Below are 27193 nucleotides of genomic sequence, written 5' to 3'. Positions count from 1 at the left end.
CGTTATTTATACTATTTTGACTAATTCATTTCTAACTCATTTATTTAGCATCTTACCGGAGTTAGATGCTGTTGTTGGTGGTTGAGTTGTTGTTAGTCGGGGTGGCGGTATTGTAGTTGGTGGTATAATCCCACCATTCATATTTCTGTCGATCCACGACCTGAGGTATCGTACTTTGGCGTACACCCCGTACTTATTTGGAGCGGCACATCCATATCCCCAACTAGTAGCTCCCTCCAGATACCATCTGCCATTGAACTTACATACAAGTGGTCCACCACTGTCTCCTTGGCAAGCATCTACTCCGCCTTGGTCCAGACCTGCACACAACATGGAGTCGTGGATTTTTCCTGGATATCCTTTGAGACATCGTTTTTTGGATACCAGGGGGACGGACGCTTCCATCAAGGCATTAGGTTGACTACCTCCAGAAGAGAGCGTACCCCAGCCAGTGATCCAGCACTTCGTGTTCGGGTCGTCAATGGGGAGAGGAAGGCTGGAGTCTGACAAGCAAGCAAGTCCAATACCTGTTTGGAGCTTAGCAGGTCTGGCTAGCTTCAGTAAGGCAATGTCGTAGCTATATCTTAGAGGGGTATGGTAACTTTCATGGTTGATGATTTGCGCAACATCTATGTCCTGTTCTGTTCCAACGGTACCACTTACCCTATAATGAGCACCCATTCTAGAAGGAAAAGAAGTAATTTGGGTATTTAAAACTTAAAGCATTGCATATTATTTTCATTGAAAATCAATCAACTGTTATATTTCATTCATTTCCGGGAGAGATAAACGTAAAAAGTTAAAATAAACTTCCCACGATTCACAAGGGACAAATGACCCAACGAACAAACTCAGAGATAAACGTACATGACGACAGACAAGAAAAATAATTGAGATGAAAAGAAACATTTCCTTTGTCAAGGCAAAACGAGCCCGGTTACGTTCTAAACAGGAATAAACCATTTAGCAAGATCACAGAGCCTATGAGTTGTTGATTTATATTTTGTTCAATTTATACCTGACTATTATTCCTGTTGGTTGTGCATTTTTAACACAGTGAGCTGCTGTTACAACCCATAAAGGATCTACCAAAGTTCCACCACAGAACTGGCCTCCATATTTGTATCTCAACATCGCCTGCCATGGCCAGCCATTGACAGAAGCTTCTTGACCACCTACTATCCTTGTGGAAGGTCGGAAACCGCATTTCCCTAAGAACAGATAAATGATTTGCAAGCTTACGTACGTGAAGCAATTCCCACACATTAAACAGTCCTCTCAGTTACTAAGCTGAGTAAAGAGTTTGTCCATGAAGCCATTTGGGAGCTTAGTTACCTTTTCTATCTTTTAAGCTTTGTTGCAATAACTATTTGACTTTCCTAATCATTTCTATTTTCCATCAGCTTCTCTGAACCTGCCGATAAAAATCTACGAACACCTTCCGATAAAATTGTACTCCGTTTAAAGCTACGAATCTGAATATTTGTTGTTTAACCCAAAACATTAAGGGCATCCTGAATGAATATAGAAAGCAATGGCCCCTCAAAGCTTCTTTGCTTTTTTATAATTTGTGTTTGGTCCCATAGTACAATATATTAATTTTTGTTCGCGTTCTTAATGGACACATTTACCTGGCAACACCGATGGGCCCTGACTTGGAGTTAGAGAAGGAGTGGCCGGTAGACTAGGTGACGGCGGTACTACAAAGCAATTTCCGTCCGAGACAGATATGTCATCGATAGCGATGTCACCTTCATAAGAACTTCCAACGGATGCAGTGAAAACGAGCTAGTTTGGGAGAGGTAAAGGAAAAAGCTAGAACTGATTGAATGTTGGTAATTCAACTTTCAGGAATATGGAAGATATCTTTCTAATGAAAGTGAAGTGAAGAAAAAATGAAGAAAAAAAAAGTAAAAGATAAGAAAGGGATAAACAGAATCAGAAATTAATTAACAATGGGCATTGCATACCTTACAGCACATATCAATTAGTTACTGTACCTGAAAGTTGCCAGTAAGTGTGACTTGCGCTTTCTTCCATTGATCTCCTTGATCACCTGCCAACTTCCAAACATTTTTTCCACGATTATTCAGCAGAAGCTCATTGATATAATTCCCATACATGTGATAATAAAAGGTTAGGCAAACCACTGGCTTAGGGTTAGCTCCATCAAATGTTAATATGGCTGTTTCATCTTGAATCCTTGGGGAGGAAGTCTCAATGTAGATATATGACCCTATAGAGAAAATAAAGAAAATTGAAAGACTGAACGATTGACGTTGAAATAGAAGAACTAGTTGTGAAATTGCTTCTTTTTTGAGCAACTTTGGTGGTTTTTATTCTCTTACCTTTTCCACCGTGTCCAGAAGATGGCCCAGTTCCAGAGGAAGGAGTAGAACCACTATTTTTTGTCCAGTCGAAATCATCTGATGTTGCTTGTTTCCACGAGCAGAGATCCTTCTCAAAATCACAAGATGGATCTGAAAGAAATAAAAGAATAACTTGTCAGTGTAATAAATGGAGTTAGAGAGAAAAGGCAAAGATTTCTATCATCGCTTTTCAAGACTGACGAAAAATATTCAGAGATTGCTTAATCCCTAGCTGGAATACCTTTATTTCATCTGGAACTCGGAATGCTATTATCTTACATGTTCACGCTTCGCATACAGCGCGATCAGTTATTTGTATGTTAGACTTTCCAGACGTTCCTAGTCTTTTGAATGTTTTCATCTGCTTGATGGGGACAAGAGGGCGCAAAGAGTTACGTTATGATTGGCCAATTTCGCGCTCAAATCTTTAAAAAATAACAATGGCCATTGCCGTAAAGTACAACTTTATTTATATTAATTTAACTCAATAACATATCATTTTGATGGTACTTTTATATTAAGCTTTGTGTGCTCTTGATACTCACTTTTCCCCGGCAACACTGATGGGCCCTGACTTGGAGTTGGTGGAAGAGTGGCCGGTAGACTGGGTGACGGCGGTACTACGAAACAATTTCCGTCCGAGACAGATATGTCATCGATAGCGATGTCACCTTCATAAGAACCTCCAACGGATGCAATGAAAACGAGCTAGTTTGGGAGAAGTTAAAGAAAAACTTACTACCAATAAAATGTTGAGCATTTAATTGTCGTTAGTATGGTGGGTACTTAAACGTTTTATAATAATGTAGAAAGAAGGAAAACAACGAACAAAATCAACTGCATGTAAGGAAGGGATGGACAGACAGACTAACCAGGACTCGGAAATTAATTTAGAAACTCTACCTGATAGTTTCCAGTAAGTGTGACTTGCGCTTTCTTCCATTGATCTCCTTGATCACCTGCCAACTTCCAAACGTTTTTTCCACGATTATTCAGCAGAAGCTCATTGATATAATTCCCATACATGTGATAATAAAAGGTTAGACAAACCACTGGCTTAAGGTTTGTTCCATCAAATGTTAATATGGCTGTTTCATCTTGAATCCTTGGGGAGGAAGTCTCAATGTAGATATATGACCCTATAGAGGAAACAAAGAAAATGGAAAGACTGAACTATTGACGTTGAAATAGAAGAACAAGTTGTGAAATTGCTTCTTTTTTAAGCAACTTTGGTGGTTTTTTATTCTATTACCTTTTCCACCGTGTCCAGAAGATGGCCCAGTTCCAGAGGAAGGAGTAGAACCACTATTTTTTGTCCAGTCGAAATCATCTGATGTTGCTTGTTTCCACGAGCAGAGATCCTTCTCAAAATCGCAAGATGGATCTAAAAGAAATAAACGAATAATTTGTCAGTGTAGTAAGTGGAGTTAGAGAGAAAAGACCTCAGCATGTTAAATTAGTAACCTTTGCTTTGTGAAGGCAAAGATCTCTATTGACGCCTTTTAAAGACTGACGAAAAATATTCAGAGATTGCTTAATTCCTAGCTAGAATACTTTTATTTCATCTGGAACTCGAATGCTCTAATCTTGCATGTTCACCTTCGCATACTGCGAGATCAGTTATTTGTATGTTTGACTTTGCAGACTTTCTTAGTCTTTTGTACGTTTTCATCTGCTTGACGGGGACAAGAGGGCGCAAAGAGTTACATTATGATTAACCAATTTCGCGCTCTAATCTATAAAAATAACAATGGCCATTGCCGTAAAGTACAACTTTATTTATATTAATTTAACTCAATAACATATCATTTTGATGGTGCTATTATATTAAGTTTTGTGTGCTCTTGATACTCACTTTTCCCCGGCAACACTGATGGGCCCTGGCTTGGAGTTGGTGGATGAGTGGCCGGTAGACTGGGTGACGGTGGTACTACGAAACAATTTCCGTCCGAGACAGATATGTCATCAATAGCGATGTCACCTTCATAAGAACCTCCAACGGATGCAATGAAAACGAGCTAGTTTAGGAGAAGTTACAGAAAAACTTACTACCAATAAAATGTTGAGCATTTAATTGTCGTTAGTATGGTGGGTACTTAACCGTTTCATAATAATGTAGAAAGAAGGAAAATAACGAACAAAATCAACTGCATATAAGGAAGGGGGGGAGAAATTGACTAACGAGGACTCGGAAATTAATTTAGAAACTCTACCTGATAGTTTCCAGTAAGTGTGACTTGCGCTTTCTTCCATTGATCTCCTTGATCACCTGCCAATTTCCAAACGTTTTTTCCACGATTATTCAGCAGAAGCTCATTGATGTAATTTCCATACATGTGATAATAAAAGGTTAGACAAACCACTGGCTTAAGGTTTGTTCCATCAAATGTTAATATGGCTGTTTCATCTTGAATCCTTGGGGAGGAAGTCTCAATGTAGATATATGACCCTATAGAGGAAACAAAGAAAAAATGGAAATGCTGAGCTATATTAGGTTTGTTTACATAGAAGAAATTATTTGTGCTTGTTCAGCAACCTTCTTTCATTATTTTTGTTCCCTAACCTTTTCCACCGTGACCAGAAGATGGCCCAGTTCCAGAGGATGGAGTAGAACCACTATTTTGGGTCCAATCAAAATCATCTGTTGTTTCTTGTTTCCACGAGCAGAGATCCTTCTCAAAGTCGCAAGATGGACCTTTAGGAAATAAGTGATAAATCTGTCATTATAATAAGTGAAGTTTAGAAGTAAAAAGATCTTAGCATGTTAAATTAGCCACTATTGCTTTGAAGAAATTGAGCGATACCTTAGAATATGTCATACCTTCTGGAACTCTGACATACTTATATCGATCGTGTTCCGCGTACTGCGCGTTCAACAATTTGTAAGGTGGGTTTTTTTTTTTAACTAAACCTCAGCTGTTCGGTTGGAATAAGATAGCCCAAAGAAGTAAATTCTAATTGCCCAGTTCCGGCTTTAATTTAGTAAAGGAACAATTGACATGAATGTAGACTACTAGGTCGTTCATCTTAATTTGACAAAGAGGCATGTTATTTTGGACGAAACTACAAAAAGGAAAAAAGAACGGTGGTAAAGGGGAAACTGGATTGGCAGGCTCGGGTCTTAGCACTAACTGTTTTTGAAGAAGACACACTTTGCCCTCACAGTGCAAGTCTCTATTTTGATAAATGGAAGAACTCTTCGGCATAAATAGAAAATTTTCGGGAGCTTTGTGATGAGCAGCCTTGCCATCACAAGAGAATTAGCGGTACTCCTGGTAGCTACTCTACTCAAACGAAAGAGGGTCTAAATAGGGCTAACCATTTGCCGTAGAAGGGCCCGAAATATTTAGTTTGTGAATTTTTACCGATATTGCTATTGCGTTTTACCGGAGTTAGATGCTGTTGTTGGTGTTGCAGGTGCTTTAGTCGTCGTTGGTTGAGGTGGCGGTATTGTGGTTGGTGGTATAATCCCACTATTCATATTGTGGTCGATCCAATTTCTGAACTTGCCAACACGAGCAAACACTGTATATCGCTCTGCTGCAGAACATCGCGGAGAACCCCAGCTGACAGCACCTTGCAGAACCCAATTCCCAGCGGAAGTCTGACAAACATAAGGACCACCACTATCTCCGTGGCAACCACTGAGAATAGTTCCACTGACACCAGCACAAATCATGTTTTGAGTTATTTGTAGAGATGAGCCTCCTAAATAGATTAACAAAGCAGGTGTGAAAAATCCGGAATCGACACAAGGAAACAATGTAAAGACCCCCTAGAATTCCTACCTGGAGAGCTTGCAAGTTTCTTAGCACACTCGCTGTTTGTGACGGGAGGTAAATTGGCCTGTTGTAGTATGTGATGCGAGGACCCGGGATGCTTAATCTTGCCCCAACCTGGACAAACAAAGAACATTGCAACAAAGGAAAAAGGGTAAAAAAATTAAAAAACTGGTTAAAAAAATCCGTAAAATCAAAGCAGAATATTTTTTTTGCGAGCCTTACATATTCCAGTTACTTCAATGGCCATTTCCTTAGGGGTTACGGTAATGCAGTTATGTAAAATTCTTCAATTTCGTCTTGAATACTTTGATAGAGAAGACTACATGTGTTTAACGTTTGTTTTCCTTAAGAAAACCGTTAAAAATTTTTTTGTCTTTAAATTCCACATGAGTGCGTGGGACGAAATAACAATGTTTTCAACCCAAATGGATTTAGTACAGAAAGCGATTGCTATGTTTTCAATGTAAGTAGTATCTTCTTGACGTGGTTTCTCTCTCGTGTCATATAGAACCTCCATAATTTATTACCCTCTAAATTTGCAAGAATTCATTCTACCCTATTGAATAGTATCAATTTGCTGAGCTAAACAAACCCGTGATAAAGCATCTAGAAGACGTGGGAACAACTTCATCCTGAGAAGGCAGACATACAGTTTTTACTCTGGCATTCAAGGTAGCTGGTTTAGATAACTGAATCAATGCGATGTCGCTGTCGATGGGAATTTTGTTGTAATCAGGATGTACGATTACACGTTTGGCAGGAATATCTTCTTCAGTTCCCTCATTAACATGACGGTTATGATCTCCGAGGCGGATCGTGTAGTAACTACCAGGTCTGTAACAAAGTCGGCGTTAAAGAAATGAATTATTTATGAAGAGGGAATGAGTGCGTAACAAAGAGTCAAAGTATATATGTATCTCGGAAAAAGCTGTGCTCAATCATGAAATAAAATCCAGTTTTACGTAATTAAACTCAACTGTCGATCGAAATTAATAAAGAAATATTTACTTGGCCTCAACGGTGTTCAAACGTTATCCAACCCGCTCGGCGCGAAATTGCTCGAGTGGGTTTTGCGGGTTTCTTGGGCCACTCAACTGAAGAGCTCATCATAACAAAAGTAGCGTATTCATTATAATTGGTCAAGGTTATGCTCTTTGCCTGGGGAAATTGTGCAAACGTTTTTTGGTTTTTTGCTTGTTTGTTTGTTTGTTTTTTTAATACAAATGTACGTACTGTCCTCTTGAGATACAATGAGCTGCTGTGACCACCCATTCAGGAGTTATCAATGATCCACCACAACTGAAAGACTTGCCACTTCCTCTTAAGAGCGCAATCTGAGGGGAGAATAAAAATCCCCAAACACTGAGAGGGCTTTGCAATCTAGTCTCTCTAAATGTGACTCGAAAAACCCAAAACAAAATAAAGCAAAAGTCATGCGTTTTTCGCAACTGGAGTGTGGAAAATCACGAATTATCAAGAAACAGCCATACCTGCCAAGGCCAACTCCCTGGGTTTGCGTTCACTCCTCCAATAACCCTCGATACTGGTGATTTACCACACGATTGCGGCGACACTACACAGTAGAAATTCGTACGATTAGGAACACCTTTTTTCTCAACCAGGTGACAAATCTGAGTCTTTTCGCAAAACGATATTCCCTACCTGGTCCCTGTGTCGTCGGTGGGATAGGGGGAAGAGACGGTGAAGGGGGAATTCCTCCGCAAGAACCATCTTGTACAGATATATCATCAATGGCAATGTCAGCCTGATAGGAGTCCCCTGAAACTCCTTCAATTTTAAGCTAAATAGGAAAATTATCTCATGTTACTTTCCTTTATAATCAAAACGTCGTATTTTTTTTATACGTAAATTGATTGAGACGTTCAAGGCCAACAATCGTAAGTTGTCACACATGAATTATGATAGAAACAGAATCAAGAACAACGTACGATGTCTTTGAAATATCCAATATTTTACAGGATCCGAGGCCATTGCAGCGCAATTCACTTGAGTTTCCATCTCGCTTATGGATCGAGACCAAATCACATTCACGTTTATAATCGCCAACTATTAAGGAATCTAGTCATTCGTTAATAATTCAGCAGTTTTTAGTCAGTCCGACCGAACAACTTGCTATTACACATTCACTTTCTTGCGTGGGGTAATGGGTTGGCTAGATTCGGTTGTCTTTCTCAAGGAAGCATCACAACAGCCCAGCCAGAGCTCAATCAGCTTCTATACTCAACTTACGTCGTAATCACCAGAGATTGTTACTTCTGCCCTTTTCCACGAGTCTCCCTGATCTCCCTTCATGTTCCAAATTTTGCTTCCGCCGTTGTAAAGATTCAGTGCCCTGACATGAACCCCGTACATATGATAGTAGAAAGATAAGCAGACTGTCTTTCTGTTTACTCCTTTGAATTTCAAAATTGCTCTGTCATAAAGGACTCTGGGACTTGAAGTCTCAATATAAACGTAGTATCCTGTGGAGAAAGAAAAGCAAATGAAGGAAAAAAAAAAAAGAATAATTTATTTGAAAGGCTTCCACAGTCATCTTAACTAGAAAATTTTAAGTAGATATGTTCATCTAAGTCTATCTTTACACGAGTGTATGATTTAGGTTTAAATTTGCAAGACTTTTGGTTTCCGTATCATTTGTTTCAATTCCATTATCAATTTAACCCCAATTTCTAATTGGGGGGCGAACCCACCAATGACCTTTTATCCTGGTAACTGAGGAAAAAGTAAACGGAACCCGCCTGGTACGTAGCAGTGGCTCATTACCAGTTAAAAGCCAATGTGGATACGTATCCCTTAATAAAGGAACAAGTAGAATGAAAATGCCATGTTATTTTAGATGAATAGAAGAGGTAGTTTTCAAATAGTATCCTCAGCGAGCAGTTGCTTTATATCCTCTAACCTTTTCCACCGTGTCCAGAAGATGGTCCAGTTGAACCCGAAGGAGTAGAACCACTGTTTTTGGTCCAATCAAAATCATCTGATGTTGCTTGTTTCCACGAGCAGAGATCCTTCTCAAAATCACAAGATGGATCTAAAAGAAATAAACAATTGATTAACAGGCAAGTCAATCCATTTTGGACGTAAAAAATATGTTCAATCTTTTCGTACTTAGAAAGATTTATTATTTTAGCCCGTCAAATACAACTGTTTCATTAGCAAAATTTAACTTCGTGAAGTCTAAGGCTTTTTTCTTATTTTCTTTGTAGAGTTTAATGTAAACAATTTAGTGGTTCGGGTATTCCCTAGAACATTATCTTCTGGGCTTAGACTCAAAAATTCTTATCTCCATCCTGCTTTGCGCATTGGGAGCTCGGCTACATGAATGGTTTTGCTTGGTAAACGTAGTCATTTGTACAGTCCAACAAACTCCATCTATTTGTTTGTTGCGTACTAGGAAGCAATGATAAGCATATGTTTTTGATTCGCCAATCTCGAGCTTCGTAATTCACTCCAATTATGCGGAAGACCTAGACACTTCAAGGCCACATGCATCTGGTGTATAATATAACAAATTAAAAATTAAAGGAGTTTATATATATTCGTTTGACAATGTGTTTGTGCAAAAATGTTCAATGAATTAAGTTTTTGTCAGAAGGTAGTGGTGGAACAAACAAACTTCCTCGGCAAGCAAGAACCTTGAATTTGATCTTGCGAATCGCATACGGTCAAGGAACGAACCGCGTCAAGATGCTGAGATATTTTTATTTGCATTTGGGGATTGTTACATTTTGCTATAAAGTCGTAAGGAGACACGATTATGTTCTTGAGTTAGCAGGTAACGAAACAAAATATTTAATAACTGACTCCATGGGAAACAGTTAGTTTTGTTTCTTCTCGACCCCTTTGTTCCCTTCGGCTTCGCCACGTCTCTCGTCTTCGGCGAACAAACAAAACTATTTGTTCGCATTGCGTTAGACTTTAATTAACGGTTATGACATGAGAGAAATAGCACATTTCAACAACAGAAAGCACAAAAATGCGAAAGTTTAAACGCTCGAGTCTTTTCTGCCAAAGAAGCATACAAACAAGTTAATAGAAAAAAACCACTCTAGTGGTCATGGGCTCGTGTTTCAGCCTCATTGGATCGTTACAACTGGTATTCAGCCATTGTTCCTTCACATTGAACTACCATTATGAGACCACAGCTTCGCTCTTTTGAATTTTTTTTTCAAATAAAATTTGACCTTTTGGGCTATTGTTTATATAATCATGATGAAAAACAGTGAATCTAGAATCCAACAATCTAGCTGATTATGAATTCTTTCGTACCTGAAGATGACGCTATGACATACGGTAAGATAGCGCCTGTCCATTTTCTTGTCGTTATTGATCGCGCTGAACGCTTATTCGGATTTTCTGTTTAGTTACAACCTACTGCTTCTCGGTTACAGACAAAGTTAAGCACATGCTTCGCAAATTAAACGATTTTACCTTTGGGGTCTGAAGCGATCGTAGAGGCCAAAAGGCAAAGGCAAACCACAAGACCCTTCACGTCCAACATCCTGGAAAAACTGAGTTCAATGGTTTCTCACCACGAATTTTAGAACTTGAAATAAAGTAAATGTGCTTGTACGAGTTTACTTAACTGCTACAGATGACCTAACATAAGTTGCTACAATGAAAGAAGTGTGAAAAGGATTGAACAAAGATTGGTCAAAGATCCAAATTTGACCAAAGACCTACTCTAATTTCTTGGGTAACAAAAATGTGTTAGAAAATTTTGTTTGTTAATGGTGCTTCTCTCTTTTGATTTCGGTTTCTCTTGAGTACATCGATATATTGCGAAACCTCATTATTTATTCTAAGCCCCTTATTTCAGGTTCGAATGAAATTTCAAAGCGTAACACTTGGAAAAGGCTGAGAAGGCTCTTAAAGAGATAGGTGTTTAAGGATGTACTGAATGAATGAAATGTCCTGATTGCAAAATTGAGTATTTTGCGTCCAAGATTTTTTTAACGTTTCATCAAATAAAACATCGAAGGTGAGAACTGCTGAATTGTATGTCTCGAGGGAAAAATATATACACCAGGTATTACACACTTTTTTAAAGGAAAACAGTGAAGGATATAATTTCTAATTATTAGAGATTCAAAAACTGGGAAAAGCCGACTTGATAGCAGTGCTCTAAAACTAATTTTAAGAATAAGTTGTCAAGCTGACATAGGTTAATTAAGAAGAAGATTTTTCAGGTAGTTCATCTACCCACCCATTCATGCTTTTTTTTTCTAGGGAACAAATCTCACCTTTCTTTTGCAATGCTAAATGGTGCTTGTCAGGGATGGGGTAGGGGGAACCTTCAATTGTTCTAAAAAGTGATGAAAAAGATAAATCAGGGTAATAATAAGTACTTTAGGAAAACTTGCAAAATATCTGTGGTTCTCAGATCGCTCTTTAATTAGCTTTTTTCCTTAAGCATATTCCCTTTGGAAGTTTAAGATACCAAATAATTGAGATGATATTTGCTGTGCTTGAAACGTTGAAGGACACTTAACACACTAGTAAATACTTATGTTTCGCGATGACTCTTGTTAAAAAGAGTTTATTGCCTTGAAAGATTTAACGACGACGGCTTGGTGGTTTTATAAATTATTTTTGACGCATTGTTATTCAATCGGGGAGGAGGGGAAAGGGAGCTGAGGCAGCGGGTTGAGCCGTTGACTACCGTGATGCATTTCAATCTCCCTGAACAAAGCCTCTCTGAATAAAACGCGGGGTCCACAGTTTTGGTCTTCATAATCCTTTGGAATACGTAAAGAACTTAGAACTCTATCAGAAACTTAAAATTTTACAAGCCTTTTTTTCTTTGACTTGAGAAATCTTATGAGAGCCTTTACAAAGACTCCAATACATTCAAACAAAAATACCGAGGGAACTTAAAAGACGTGGAAGAGTGGACCCGCGCGTAGCACTTTGTTTGCACGAGACCTGCTAAAGCGTTTCGCAGCTGTCTCCTCTTTTCAACAATAAGTAAACAACACTATAAAAATACGTTTGATACAATTGAAACTTTTTTGCAGTCCTTCAGCTGATCAAACAAAAATTTGCTGACTGAGTGTTATATTAGGTAACAAAAGAGTTCGAGGTTACAAGACAAATAACTCGAGGCGTTGGCTGAATTTTAGCGTAATTTAAGAGAGGTATGTGACGAATTCTATTGTAATTATAGGAAAGAATGGCCAGTTGATGTGACGCTGAAGTGATACAGACAATTTTTTTTGTAAAAAAGCACACAAAAGGTGTTTTTACATTGGAAAGAAATATATTTTAAAATGAAAACTTTCAGTTTAATTTCATAAAAATAAAGACAAAGTAAACATATAGGAATCCGAGGAAAGTACAAGAAAAACTATCAGGTAAATATAATATGATCCAAATAAAGGGTGAGAGGGGACAGGAGACAGAAAAAATATACACACTCAATGTTTTCATGCATTCTTTTTTTCCACTGTATCAGTCAAATTAAAAAAAAAAGTTTTTCTCTTTCAAATTCATTATTTTATAAAGAAAAACGAGGCTTAAATGGTGTTCCACCTATCTAGGAGCGATTACAAATGTCGACTTATTGACCGAAATTTTTCTCAATTCCATTCTTTCCCAAGGTTTGGATCGAATATTAAAAAATAGCTGGCTGTTGAATAATTCTCCATTTTTTGTGTCACGAGCCAAATTTGATTCTCAGCAAAAACCGCCCAAGAGAACAGCGACATTAAGTGTTAATTGTTATATTTTGTCAAACGCTGCGAATGAAATACTGTGGCCGGCACAATTTTTGAGGCGTTTTCCGTTGGTTGAAAAATAAAATGCGAAAACGTAAGTGACAATATTTTGCGCATCAGCTCGAGTTGATGAGACCTTTCCTTGCGAACTGTGCAAACTGTCAAATTAATGTCGTCAAGTTAAAAGGAAGATTGCTCAAAAAAGGAAACAAAATAGATAAGCTGATTGTGCTAATTAGTCCATTTGTTGCATGATAAGCTAGGTGGGTAACAAACAAAAAAGAAAAAAATGCGAAGCCTTGTATAGATGTGGATATGGAAAAAAGCTTTCTCAGTATCCCTTGTGCAGATCTAATAAATCTTGATTGGAGGGGAAGCGGGTAAAGAGGATCAGTTCTCTCAGCTCGTATTCTCTTGTAAAGGAATAAAAATTCGATGTCAGGAAAGCACGGTCGGTTTCAAGTGGAAATGAAAACCTTTTTGGCGAGAAACTTTAAAAGTGGATGCGTCTTTAATCGAAAATAAGCGTTCAAACTGAACGATAGTGTCTTAAATCTGAAATAGCGTCTTTAATTGGACTATAGTCTCAAGGAGGGACGATAGCGGCTTACATCAGACCTAAGCTTCCAAAACCGGATAATAGCCGTGTCTTAGATCGCAACAGAGCGTCCAAAACGGAATGTTAACGCTTAAAATCGGACAATAACTTCCAGCGGGGTACGTCGCTGAAACCAGAAACGGGGAACAGGAAATGGAGAATGGGTTCCCGGGACTCAAAGGACAGCGGTTACCTGCATAACAATTCAAAAAGACGAAGGAAAATACTTAAAGGGTCTGCACACCAGATTTGAGCGAGCACTCCTCAAATTCCGTCGTTAGAATGAAAAAGGAAAAAGTATGGACAATAAATGAAATTATATTGAAGGGCTTTTAACTTGATCTAACTGTTGCGATCGAGTGGCCGAGAATCAATCGAAGGCCTTAAAACATTTGAAAAGTTAATTAATAGAATCCTTAAGCAGTCACAATGGCAACGCTGGGAAAGGCGTCGATTAAAAAATATATTTAAATTTTTTGTTAGAATTTCGCAAATGGCCGGATGTGTTTACCGTCTCTTAGGGCAACACACCCCAACTTCAACATAAAGTATGTAAGTAATACTGAGTTCCAATTGGAAAATAAAATTTGCCGTCGGAGTTTCTGTTCTCAGTCAGTGATAGAGTTCCTAAGAGGTAGAATATCGATAAGAAACAATTTAACGTACTTTCAAATTTCTCATGTGAGAATATATAGCCGTCAGTAATTAAAAAAAAGCCGTTGAACCGTATTATAACTGTTCTTTATTGCATAGAGCATTTCAACGTCCTTTTAGCAGTCATAGTGAGAGCTGTTACAATAATAAAGAAAAGCCTTATCAAAGATATAATAACTTTTTTTTTTGTTCAGGTGCTTGTTCCTAACATTGACAATAATCTGATCTGTCAATATTGAGATCGATAATAATCACAAGTTGATTCAACAAGTTACTTTGGAAGCCTCCGCAAAACCATAATTAACGGAACAGTTGTTCAGGCATATTACGTTTCTACAATGTAAACCAACTTATTTATTCCGTTGTGCATTTTGCAAAAACAGCTCAATAACCCTGCGGTGGACTTCGAAACAATCATCGAACAAATGAGGCTCTGTTATGGCAGAAACTAGACGGTAAAAATAAAATATCTATCGATTAAGAGTGCAGAGTATTTTTTTTAACATTCGTATTTTAACCAGGTAAATAATAAGAGCAGCTTATTATAAGGAATCTTCTATTCTGTTGAAAACTGTTCTCAAATTGGTTGAACTGGATTTTTATTTAAGATTAAAGATGAAACGTAAGCCGTCTCATAAGGCGCTAAACTAAAATTATCGTCACTGTTTTTCTAAAAGTTTGCTTAACCCTTTAACTCCCATATCAAATTCGTAATTCTCCTTACTGTCAACCATACAATTCTTATGATGCTAGTTCAGAGAATTTAATATTCAATCAACTAATTATCCCCAAATTGATATTTTTCTTTATTCTCGTCTCATATCTGGTTGATATTGTATTGATATTGTAAGGAGAAATTCTGTCTTGGTCACTCATGGGAGTTAAAGGGTTAACAAAAATTTTTAAATAATTAAAAAATTTCTTGCGATACAAAATTGGCACTGAACTTATCAAAACAAAATTAAACAATTATTATCAAGTAATATAAAGTAGCTTTTAAGTTCTAATGTCGGTTATATCTTATAATTAACATGTCCTCTAGAGCAAATTAAGCATTCTTTGGGCTTCGGAAACGATAATATTAACGTGGGGATTCCAGCTTAAATAGTGGCTGATCAAAATACCCAAATTGTTTTTTCAATGGGAACATGCTCCAACTTAGTTTCATCAAGAACATGCTGTCTCTCATAGATACATTTAATGCGCGCTACCCTTAAAAACCTTACACTTTTTGACATTGAACTCCATTCCCCAAGTGCGTGACCATTCATAACCTCACAGATCCCTCTGATATCCATTTATCTTGTCTTCAATCCATTTGATGAGAAAGGAAACTCTGGCATAGACACCAGGCCTTCCCGGTAGTGCGCAGCCATATCCCCAGCTGGTTACACCATGTACACTGTACCTGCCATCGGAATCCTTGCAAACCATTGGACCACCACTATCTCCTTTACAGGAGTCTTTGCCTCCCTCTGGAAGTCCTGCACACAGCATAGACTCGTGTATTTCATTTCGGTAATATCCTTCACAGGTTTCTTTGGACATTATGGGAACTTGCATTACTTGTAGCTTTTCGGGTTTCTCTCCATCTTCTTTTAAGTAGCCCCACCCGGTGATAGTGCATAATGATCCAGGGGTTGGATCAGATGAAGGTAGGCAAGCGAGATTTGTGAAGCTTGAAATAAATAAATAAATACCAAATAAATATTAGGGAATGGCAAGAGAATATTTTATATTCTCTTTGAGCTGGTCATTATTAATTGGATGACTTGTTTTGCCACAGTTAAACCTAATCTGTTAAGACTTTCTAAGTATTCCGATGTTGCCCCCTCATCGGTAGCCAAGTTTCTACGTATACAGTACCCCTTTTTACTTATTCCTTCTTTGTTCCCCACGACACCCCTGACAACCATGTGGCACCCAAGAATCCCCCAACCTTGCCCCTCCCCGGCAATAAGTAATGACTGGTAGAATTAACCAAAAACATTTTTGCTCCATTTCTCTGTTTAAAATTGGCGAAGGGACTGGTAACCAAATGTAGGGAAACATTTTAAAAGCGCGGTGGACAATTTGACAAATTGAAATAGTATTAACTTTCAAATTCATGTTTATTTGTGAAGATGGCTTTGGAAGTCATATGGTATTTGATCTGAAAAGGAGAAAGAACTTACCTTCTTAAGATTTTTGATTATGAGATTCATTGAGAATAACAGATGGACGCGTGTAGATTTAAATGGTGGTTTGGCGTGGTCTGTTCTCTTATCGAAAACAATATTCTTTATCACAAAGGTCAAAATGTTGTGGACTTACGAGGCGAGGTTTTGGACTCATGATTTTTACTTTAAGTTTTCCGCATTTCTTGTTTTGCAATTTCGCAAATTACAGATTTCCATTTGGCAATTTACAGATTTCCATTTTACAAATTACATATTGCGAGTTCACTTCGCAAAATAAAGATTTTCATTTCATTTTGTTTTGCAAAAAGGACAGCAAGCCCTCGCTTACGAATATCAACAGGAAAAAAAATCATAAAATGATGATATTCAATAAGGTAATTGAGGTCAGGCGAAAAGCGGACAAACAACAGCACTGGGATGTTAGAGAAGTTTTACTGCGAACATTTTTCGGAATTTTACAAGTGTGCTGTTATGGTTTTTCTTAGGGCCGGAAATCCTTGTAGAAAAGGAATAACGCGCCAGTAAATGAAAACTCATATATTTGGGGTCTACTTACTCGTCAAGAGTAGCAGGTCTCTCAAGCTTCAGGAGGGCAACGTCATAACTCATTCCTTTTGGGTGGTTGTAGGACTCGTGCATAATAATTTGCGTCACCGAGAACTTCTGTTCACCTTGAGATGTGGAAGGTTTGTCTACTCGATAAAGTGCACCCATCCTATTAATATCAGAAAAAAATCAAAAGTAGAAAAGATCTAAATCCAATCTGATCTTTGTAAAGCCTCCGCTTAAAAAAGATAAAAAAGAGTCGAAATTAAGGTTATCGTAGTGAAAGGGATGTTTACCGTGAAAATATTGTTAAGAAAACTTGCACGTGACCAGTATCTGTTAGGGGGTGGGTGTATGTCTCTTATTAATTAATTAATTTTTTTTAAGGAGAAGGGAGGGGGAAGGGGAGTTGGGAAGGGGGGAGGGGAGGTGAGAAGGGAGAAGGGGGAAGGGGAGGTGGGAAGGGGGAAGGGGGAAGGGGGAAGGGGGAGGGGAGGTGGGAAGGGGAAGGGGGAGGGGAGGTGGGAAGGGGAAGGGGAAAGGGGAGGTGGGAAGGGGGAAGGGGAGGTGGGGAGGAGGAAGGGGAGGTGGGAAGGGGGAAGGGGAGGTGGAGAGGAGGAAGGGGAGGTGGGGAGGGGGAGGGGGAGGTGGGGAGGGGGAAGGGGAGGTGGGGAGGGGGAGGGGGAGGTGGGGAGGGGGAAGGGGAGGTGGGGAGGGGGAGGGGGAGGTGGGGAGGGGGAAGGGGAGGTGGGTAGGGGGAAGGGGAGGTGGGAAAGGGTTGGCGTTTCCGTGAAATTTGTTCGAGCTCTGTTTCCTGTACACCAGCTGAGCTGGGTTGTTCAAAACACGATTAACCTTAACCCAAGTTTAGTGTAAATTTTGGATTTGGTTTTATTGCTCTGCAAAGAGATTTTTCTTTGGCGTTTTTTCTTCTTCATACTGAAAAGATCCAACAAAAACGTTTGCTCTCATGCGCACTCTTCTAAATGAGAAATTGAAGCCAAGGTTAACTTTTTATCCAAGGTAACATTGATCCCCTTTCGAACAACCCGGCCCAGAAGGATAAAATAAGCTTGTAAGATGTAGACCTTAGAATATATGAGGTCCTCACCGAATAATGATATTTTCAGGCTTTTCACCCTCCACACAATGAGCTGCAGACATTACCCATTCTGGACTAATCAAGGTTCCACCGCAGAACTGACAACCGTTCTTTTGGAGAAGGGCTTGCCAAGGATAGTCACCTCTTTTTGCTTCCTTGCCTCGGACAATCCTTGCAATAGGACCTTTACCGCAAGAGCCTGTGGAAGAAGCAACAGTATAGAATGACTGAGCTGACCGTTGATGATTCAATACGAAAAGGATTTTCATGCAAGTAAGAAAAAGGGATGCGCTCGCTAATAACCTCAGCAATAACATTTGTAGTTGTGTGAGGAATATGAGGGTCGTAATTGAGGATTTGAGCAAATATTTGCTCCTCTAATTGGTATACACAAAGGAAAGACAAACCGTCCAAGGGGAAAATAAAAAGTTACAAGCAAACCAAAACAGGAGAAACAAAATGGAAAAATGTGAACATTTGCGTGGTAGACTCGGAAACCTTAATGCTTATAAAAAAAATTATAATTTATCTAAAGCACTCAATCATCTAGCTATTTATTTTGCATCTTATGTTCTATTCACACATTAGCAGGAGTTAAGTTAATCTTTTTGAGCGCTGCAACTAGTGTTCCCTCCTATACTTAATTTTTATTGTTTCCGTGCGTTTCCAAGTGAACTGAATTTACCACTGGTAACATTTCTGGTTCGCCTGCAATTCAGGATTATATTGAGAAAATATTACTTTTCTTTACCTGGCGGGTACGTCCTAGATATCAGAGGAGTGTTTGGTGGTGGAGGCCAAGGTTGACCAGTTTGTGATGGAGGTGTTGGCCGGCCTGTCGTAGGAGGCCTGGGTCCCTAGTTATCCGAAAACGTTATGTCATCGATGGCTACAAAAGCTTTCCTTTTCCCTCTCACACCACATAACACGGTCGATTTTCATTCAACACAAAACAAGCAAACACGCATACAAAGTTAAACATTGAAAATGAAAATAATGTATCATGAAAGAGAATTGTGGAGATGAATGGAGAATGTGAATACGAATTTGAAAACAAATTGGTATCTTGAATTAAATTTTTTTAGGTGGCCAAACAATAAATAGCTCCTTTGCAATATGCCCATGGATTGCTTAGATTGTCATGAAACCGCAAATTTCTTTTATTCTGTATTCTACGAGTGTCGATGCTCTCAGATTATGAAAAAAGGAAAAGGGGACCGAAGGAAGCAAACACAAATTACAGTGTACCTTCTTATTTACTCCAATGACTGCCATTTCGCTGCCGATAGGAATCTTGGCATGAATGCCTTCTTCAGTACCCTCGTTAACATCGAGGTTATGATCTCCCTGACGGATCCTACAGTAACTACTAGGTCTGCAACAAAGTCGGCGTTAAAGAAATTAAATATTTGCGAAGATGAAATGAGTACGTGATAAAGGGTCAAACTATACAATGTATTTCGGAGAAACGTGTGCTCAATAATAAAAATTTTTAGAACTTGATTAGAACTCTCAATCGAAATTAATAAAAATACCAATGGTGTTCAAACGCGAGTTATTGGTGCGAAAATCAAATTGTTATCGGTCGAGAGGGTGGTGCAGCTTTCTTAAGTCAATCGACTGAAGAGCTTATCACAACAGAAGTAACATTTAATTGTAATTTGTCAAGGTAACACTCTTTGTCTAGGAAAATGGTCCGAAAGTGTTTATATAAAATACAAATCTATTTACTGTTCTATTGAGATCATGACAAGAAAGGGGTGTGCGTAACGTGATCAATGATCTTAATGAATCTCGTGGGTCCCGACATTTTCTCTACATTATGAATGAAAGGACAAGTCTTGCACCGTGAGCGAGCGCATTTGAAAGTCCTAGGTTGGTTATTGGTTTGAAATGAACGTCTGACCAAAAAGTTGCCTATGTTTTTGTCACATTTGAATGAAACTAATTAAGGTTGCGACAAGATAGTACAAGTCTCTGAATCGTTTTGGCGTTCGATATGATCGATAATATGATATAATCAAAGTTCACCGTCCTTGGGTACATGAGGGATTTTCGCCAATGTGCAGGCTGCGTAACAACTGTGATATACAAGTACAACTAAATCCCCGTCGGCTGGATGCACTAGATGGCAAATTTGGTGTTCTGAAATTAGCTAAATCTTTTATCACATAAACTACGGTGTTATACTGAAGAAATGTAAAATGGTTTCCGTGTTTACATAGCCTGATGTAAACACGCAGGAGGTTGGGAGTGGTTTCCAGTTTATCGAGTTTCGCAATTGAAACGAGGGCAGGCGAGATTTAGTTTACTATCGCATTCGGACTAAAATTTTCTACTTCATCGTAACTCGTTAGAAAATGTCTGTGAAGGGCCTTTCTGAAAGAAGCAACTGTTGTCGCCTCTTTTTTTAGGTTAGTAGGGAGCTGGTTCCACAGCCTTCTCGGACGGATACCCTAAAGGACCTCCCTCCTCGTTCCGCGATTGAAACGAGGGCAGGCGGGATATTATTTACTATCGCATTCGGACTAAAATTTTCTACTTCATCGTAACTCGCTAGAAAATGTCTGTGAAGGGCCTTTCAGAAAGAAGCAACTGTTGTCGCCTCTTTTTTTAGGTTAGTAGGGAGCTGGTTCGACAACCTTCTCAGACGGATACCCTAAAGGACTTCCCTCCTCGTTCCGCGATTGAAACGAGGGCAGGCGGGATATTATTTACTATCGCATTCGGACTAAAATTTTCTACTTCATCGTAACTCGTTAGAAATGTCTGTATGGGGCCTTTCTGAAAGAAGCAACTGTTGTCGCCTCTTTTTTTAGATTAGTAAGGAGCTGGTTCGACAGCCTTCTCGGACGGATACGCTAAAGGACCTCCCTCCTCGTTCCGCGATTGAAACGAGGGCAGGTGGGATATTATTTACTATCGCATTCGGACTAAAATTTTCTACTTCATCATAACTTGTTAGAAAATGTCTCTGAAGGGCCTTTCTGAAAGAAGCAACTGTTGTCGCCTCTTTTTTTAGATTAGTAAGGAGCTGGTTCGACAGCCGTCTCGGACGGATACGCTAAAGGACCTCCATCCTCGTTCCGCGATTGAAACGAGGGCAGGCGGGATATTATTTACTGTCGCATTCGGTCTAAAATTTTCTACTACATCATAACTCGTTAGAAAATGTCTGTGAAGGGCCTTTCTGAAAGAAGCAACTGTTGTCGCCTCTTTTTTTAGGTTAGTAGGGAGCTGGTTCGACAACCTTCTCAGACGGATACCCTAAAGGACTTCCTTCCTCGTTCCGCGATTGAAACAAGGGCAGGCGGGATATTATTTATTGTCGCATTCGGACTAAAAATTTTCTACTTCATCGTAACTCGTCCCTAAAGGACCACCTTCCTCGTTCCGCGATTGAAACGAGGGCAGGCGGGATATTATTTACTATCGCATTCGGACTAAAATTTTCTACTTCATCGTAACTCGTTAGAAAATATCTGTATAGGGCCTTTCTGAAAGAAGCAACTGTTGTCGCCTCTTTTTTTAGATTAGTAAGGAGCTGGTTCGACAGCCTAGAGAATTTTCATGGTTCGACAACCTTCTCGGACGGATACCCTAAAGGACTTCCCTCCTCGTTCCGCGATTGAAACGAGGGCAGGCGGGATATTATTTACTATCGCATTCAAACTAAAAATTTTCTACTTCATCGTAACTCTTTAGAAAATGTCTGTATAGGGCCTTTCTGAAAGAAGCAACTGTTGTAGTTTTTTTTTTTTAGATTAGTAAGGAGCTGGTTCGACAGCCTTCTCGGACGGATACGCTAAAGGACCTCCCTCCTCGTTCCGCGATTGAAACGAGGGCAGGCGGGATATTATTTATTATCGCATTCGGACTAAAAATTTTCTACTTCATCGTAGCTCGTCCCTAAAATGACCTCCTCGATTGAAATGAGGGCAGGCAAGATATTATTTATCATCGCATTCGGACTTAAATTTTCTACTTCATCATAGCTCGTCCCTAAAGGACCTCCTTCCTCGTTCCGCGATTGAAACGAGGGCAGGCGGGATATTATTTACTATCGCATTCGGACTAAAATTTTCTACTTCATCATAACTCGTTAGAAAATGTCTGTGAAGGGCCTTTCTGAAAGAAGCAACTGTTGTCGCCTCTTTTTTTAGATTAGTAAGGAGCTGGTTCGACAGCCGTCTCGGACGGATACGCTAAAGGACCTCCATCCTCGTTCCGCGATTGAAACGAGGGCAGGCGGGATATTATTTACTATCGCATGCGGACTAAAATTTTCTACTACATCATAACTCGTTAGAAAATGTCTGTGAAGGGCCTTTCTGAAAGAAGCAACTGTTGTCGCCTCTTTTTTTAGATTAGTAAGGAGCTGGTTCAACAGCCGTCTCGGACGGATACGCTAAAGGACCTCCATCCTCGTTCCGCGATTGAAACGAGGGCAGGCGGGATATTATTTACTATCGCATGCGGACTAAAATTTTCTACTACATCATAACTCGTTAGAAAATGTCTGTGAAGGGCCTTTCTGAAAGAAGCAACTGTTGTCGCCTCTTTTTTTAGATTAGTAAGGAGCTGGTTCGACAGCCGTCTCGGACGGATACGCTAAAGGACCTCCATCCTCGTTCCGCGATTGAAACGAGGGCAGGCGGGATATTATTTACTATCGCATTCGGACTAAAATTTTCTACTTCATCGTAACTCGTCCCTAAAAGGACCTCCTCGATTGAAACGAGGGCAGGTGGGATATTATTTATTATCGCATTCGGACTAAAATTTTCTACTTGATCGTAGCTCGTCCCTAAAGGAACTCCCTCCTCGTTCCGCGATTGAAACGAGGGCAGGTGGGATATTATTTACTATGGCATTCGGACTAAAATTTTCTACTTGATCGTAGCTCGTCCCTAAAGGAACTCCCTCCTCGTTCCGCGATTGAAACGAGGGCAGGCGGGATATTATTTACCATCGCATTCGGACTAAAATTTTCTACTTCATCATAACTCGTTAGAAAATGTCTGTGAAGGGCCTTTCTGAAAGAAGCAACTGTTGTCGCCTCTTTTTTTAGATTAGTAAGGAGCTGGTTCGACAGCCGTCTCGGACGGATACGCTAAAGGACCTCCATCCTCGTTCCGCGATTGAAACGAGGGCAGGCGGCGGGATATTATTTACTATTGCATGCGGACTAAAATTTTCTACTACATCATAACTCGTTAGAAAATGTCTGTGAAGGGCCTTTCTGAAAGAAGCAACTGTTGTCGCCTCTTTTTTTAGATTAGTAAGGAGCTGGTTCAACAGCCGTCTCGGACGGATACGCTAAAGGACCTCCATCCTCGTTCCGCGATTGAAACGAGGGCAGGCGGGATATTATTTACTATCGCATGCGGACTAAAATTTTCTACTACATCATAACTCGTTAGAAAATGTCTGTGAAGGGCCTTTCTGAAAGAAGCAACTGTTGTCGCCTCTTTTTTTAGATTAGTAAGGAGCTGGTTCGACAGCCGTCTCGGACGGATACGCTAAAGGACCTCCATCCTCGTTCCGCGATTGAAACGAGGGCAGGCGGGATATTATTTACTATCGCATTCGGACTAAAATTTTCTACTACATCATAACTCGTTAGAAAATGTCTGTGAAGGGCCTTTCTGAAAGAAGCAACTGTTGTCGCCTCTTTTTTTAGATTAGTAAGGAGCTGGTTCAACAGCCGTCTCGGACGGATACGCTAAAGGACCTCCATCCTCGTTCCGCGATTGAAACGAGGGCAGGCGGGATATTATTTACTATCGCATGCGGACTAAAATTTTCTACTACATCATAACTCGTTAGAAAATGTCTGTGAAGGGCCTTTCTGAAAGAAGCAACTGTTGTCGCCTCTTTTTTTAGATTAGTAAGGAGCTGGTTCAACAGCCGTCTCGGACGGATACGCTAAAGGACCTCCATCCTCGTTCCGCGATTGAAACGAGGGCAGGCGGGATATTATTTACTATCGCATGCGGACTAAAATTTTCTACTACATCATAACTCGTTAGAAAATGTCTGTGAAGGGCCTTTCTGAAAGAAGCAACTGTTGTCGCCTCTTTTTTTAGATTAGTAAGGAGCTGGTTCGACAGCCGTCTCGGACGGATACGCTAAAGGACCTCCATCCTCGTTCCGCGATTGAAACGAGGGCAGGCGGGATATTATTTACTATCGCATTCGGACTAAAATTTTCTACTTCATCGTAACTCGTCCCTAAAAGGACCTCCTCGATTGAAACGAGGGCAGGTGGGATATTATTTATTATCGCATTCGGACTAAAATTTTCTACTTGATCGTAGCTCGTCCCTAAAGGAACTCCCTCCTCGTTCCGCGATTGAAACGAGGGCAGGTGGGATATTATTTACTATGGCATTCGGACTAAAATTTTCTACTTGATCGTAGCTCGTCCCTAAAGGAACTCCCTCCTCGTTCCGCGATTGAAACGAGGGCAGGCGGGATATTATTTACCATCGCATTCGGACTAAAATTTTCTACTTCATCATAACTCGTTAGAAAATGTCTGTGAAGGGCCTTTCTGAAAGAAGCAACTGTTGTCGCCTCTTTTTTTAGATTAGTAAGGAGCTGGTTCGACAGCCGTCTCGGACGGATACGCTAAAGGACCTCCATCCTCGTTCCGCGATTGAAACGAGGGCAGGCGGGATATTATTTACTATCGCATGCGGACTAAAATTTTCTACTACATCATAACTCGTTAGAAAATGTCTGTGAAGGGCCTTTCTGAAAGAAGCAACTGTTGTCGCCTCTTTTTTTAGATTAGTAAGGAGCTGGTTCAACAGCCGTCTCGGACGGATACGCTAAAGGACCTCCATCCTCGTTCCGCGATTGAAACGAGGGCAGGCGGGATATTATTTACTATCGCATTCGGACTAAAATTTTCTACTTCATCGTAACTCGTCCCTAAAAGGACCTCCTCGATTGAAACGAGGGCAGGTGGGATATTATTTATTATCGCATTCGGACTAAAATTTTCTACTTGATCGTAGCTCGTCCCTAAAGGAACTCCCTCCTCGTTCCGCGATTGAAACGAGGGCAGGTGGGATATTATTTACTATGGCATTCGGACTAAAATTTTCTACTTGATCGTAGCTCGTCCCTAAAGGAACTCCCTCCTCGTTCTGCGATTGAAACGAGGGCAGGTGGGATATTATTTACTATGGCATTCGGACTAAAATTTTCTACCTCATCGTAACTCGTTAGAAAATGTCTCTGAAGGGCCTTTCTGAAAGAAGCAACTGTTGTCGCCTCTTTTTTTAGACTAGTAGGGAGCTGGTTCCACAGCCTTGTCGGACGGATACGCTGAAGGACCTCCCTCACCCACCGATTGAGACGGTGGCGTTGGAGATGTAATTTTACTAAAACGACCAGTTCGTGAGTATAGGTCTGCATTAAATGTATATCGTACATATATGCAAGACAACTTCCTAGTAAACGCTTTAAAACTAAAACGCTCTTATTCAACTTGACTTCGTCATAAAAAGGAAGCCACTCTAATTCCTTAAAGAGTTCAACGCTCTTCTATACTTTGCTTGCTCCCACGATACCTCGGGTAGCGCGTTGTTGAAGCATGAAAATTCTCTTTATGTTATCACTTGAACAGTTGGACCAAACAGTTTATCCATAAAAATTGTTTGCTTCATCATTGCGTTATAGTATTTATAACCCTTATTTTACGTTTTTTTTAAAGCTGTTATCTGTTATCTGAGGTGACGATTAGCCACGCTCGCAAACTTTTACCATGGCTCTTACTTTGGATGACGTCTTGTCCATTGAATGAATGGATTCAGCTCGCTTCTTCCACAATCAATCCGTAGCGGAAAAAATAAACAGGCGCCCAGGATAAGGCTAACAATTCCCATGTTCCACTCTCGATACGCTTAGAGAAGTAGGCTCTTACTTCGTCTGTTATTGATGAAAGTGCACCTCGTCCAATTTATCCAAGAAAGAAAAAGGTGATATGCTAATGATTTCAATTCGTAAGTGGCACGGCGCACCACCTAAGGCGAGTAACAATAATAATAATAATAATTGCGGGCGACCAGCGGAGCTAACATTGGTTACAAACGCATGCGCGGCAGTTATATAGCCTTGCAGTAACTCGAATTTAGCAAAAAAAGTCGTCCTTCCAAATATTTGTCCCTAGGGACACTAAGAACCAATGAAATGAAAGGACGTAATTTGAGCATAGGCGCTTTGACCACGCGAGCGTGTGAACTTGTGATCGGAACGTTTCCTGTTCGTGTCTGTTGTTGTCGGGTATCGAAATCTTCCGGCCATTGCGAGAGATCTGTGTTCCTCCTTGGCGTTGTTGAACTGTAGAGCGAGAGCTGTGCGTCCATTGACCTTGGCGTTGATCCATTGAAGACTTGAACTGTAGAGCGATCGAGAGCTGTGCGTCCATTGACCTTGGCGTTGATCCATTGGGCAATTTCTTGTAAATCAAACCACAGCTTTGCTACAAATGACCAACAGCGATGTAACTTTCACAAGTACCCCCTCGTCGTCTTTGTCAGATAATGCCAAACAAAGTAACCCCGCAGTAGCTTCAAACATCACGTTGAATCAGCTGCCAACACTTACAAGAAATCAGAAAGTTATGTTATAGTTACAGTTTCAACATGAACATTGTAGTGCATGAATGTGTTTTCATTGATCTATTTAGAAAAGTTACATACAAATGTGACTAACAAAATAATATGTCGTAACAACTACAACATTGTATTTGTAAATTACTTTGCATTCCAGTTTTTAAATGAACATTTAATGAATGTCCTTTCACTCATCTATGCAAGAATAGTTATATACAATACAGTCATTTCGTATCAGTTTTATTAACAAATAGTTTGTGTTTTTAACAGATATAGTTCAAAACAATATTGATACATTTCTCTTTCCATTACAATTTCAAATAAATCATTGTTCCATTACATCAAATGACCTTGACTCAATCAATATGTCCATTTTATAATCAACAGTGTTTTTATTTACAACGTGAAAAAACAACCATTTTGTCAAACCCAACACAAAATAGAACTGGTGTATAATCAAACTGGTGTTACTGTTTCACAAGGTCAGTAAAACCACTCTTAGGTCTCTTTGTCTCGTTTATGGGAAAACAATCACCCACACTATGCAACCTTTATTGCGCTGCAAATATAAATGCCCAAAATGGAAAAGAACACAACG

At 39.7% G+C, this 27193-nt stretch overlaps 2 protein-coding genes across 2 annotated transcripts; both read right to left on the bottom strand.

Moving 5' to 3' along the window:
* Positions 1-36: 36 nt before the first annotated feature.
* Positions 37-10673, bottom strand: LOC131772451 (MAM and LDL-receptor class A domain-containing protein 1-like). The gene is made up of 20 exons (XM_066162807.1): positions 10604-10673; positions 9072-9203; positions 8402-8634; positions 7814-7952; positions 7642-7724; positions 7385-7485; positions 6744-6985; positions 6158-6265; positions 5757-6074; positions 4933-5064; positions 4583-4818; positions 4225-4387; positions 3622-3753; positions 3273-3508; positions 2915-3077; positions 2349-2480; positions 2001-2236; positions 1632-1788; positions 1019-1211; positions 37-682 (listed from the first exon to the last, which is right to left on the bottom strand). The coding sequence occupies exons 1-20, from the start codon at positions 10671-10673 to the stop codon at positions 37-39; spliced, it is 3852 nt and encodes a 1283-aa protein (XP_066018904.1).
* A 4742-nt stretch (positions 10674-15415) lies between these two features.
* On the bottom strand, positions 15416-19243 carry LOC136279209 (trypsin-2-like). Its single transcript, XM_066162804.1, has 5 exons — positions 19217-19243; positions 18720-18825; positions 17978-18167; positions 16877-17035; positions 15416-15818 (listed from the first exon to the last, which is right to left on the bottom strand). Exons 1-5 carry the CDS (start codon positions 19241-19243, stop codon positions 15416-15418), a joined length of 885 nt encoding a protein of 294 aa, XP_066018901.1.
* Between the last annotated feature and the right edge of the window lie 7950 nt (positions 19244-27193).

The sequence above is a fragment of the Pocillopora verrucosa genome, chromosome 1 (genome assembly GCF_036669915.1).
Source record: "Pocillopora verrucosa isolate sample1 chromosome 1, ASM3666991v2, whole genome shotgun sequence".
Classification (NCBI taxonomy): Eukaryota; Metazoa; Cnidaria; class Anthozoa; order Scleractinia; family Pocilloporidae; genus Pocillopora; species Pocillopora verrucosa.
This window is presented reverse-complemented; position numbering and strand designations above follow the sequence as displayed.

What these genes read in the sequence shown, in the direction of transcription:
- LOC131772451 (XM_066162807.1), bottom strand. Translation starts at nt 10,673, where the DNA reads ATGTTGGACGTGAAGGGTCTTGTGGTTTGCCTTTGCCTTTTGGCCTCT. An exon ending in CAATCTCTGGTGATTACGAC is followed by an intron (nt 7,953 to 8,401) that starts GTAAGTTGAGTA and finishes TTTCCTATTTAG; the next exon opens with CTTAAAATTGAAGGAGTTTC. An exon ending in ATCAGTGTTGCCGGGGAAAA is followed by an intron (nt 2,481 to 2,914) that starts GTGAGTATCAAG and finishes TATTTCTTTCAG; the next exon opens with ATCCATCTTGTGATTTTGAG.
- LOC136279209 (XM_066162804.1), bottom strand. Translation starts at nt 19,243, where the DNA reads ATGGCAGTCATTGGAGTAAATAAGAAG. An exon ending in TCATTGGAGTAAATAAGAAG is followed by an intron (nt 18,826 to 19,216) that starts GTACACTGTAAT and finishes TCGGATAACTAG; the next exon opens with GGACCCAGGCCTCCTACGAC. An exon ending in CCTGAAAATATCATTATTCG is followed by an intron (nt 17,036 to 17,977) that starts GTGAGGACCTCA and finishes TGATATTAATAG; the next exon opens with GATGGGTGCACTTTATCGAG.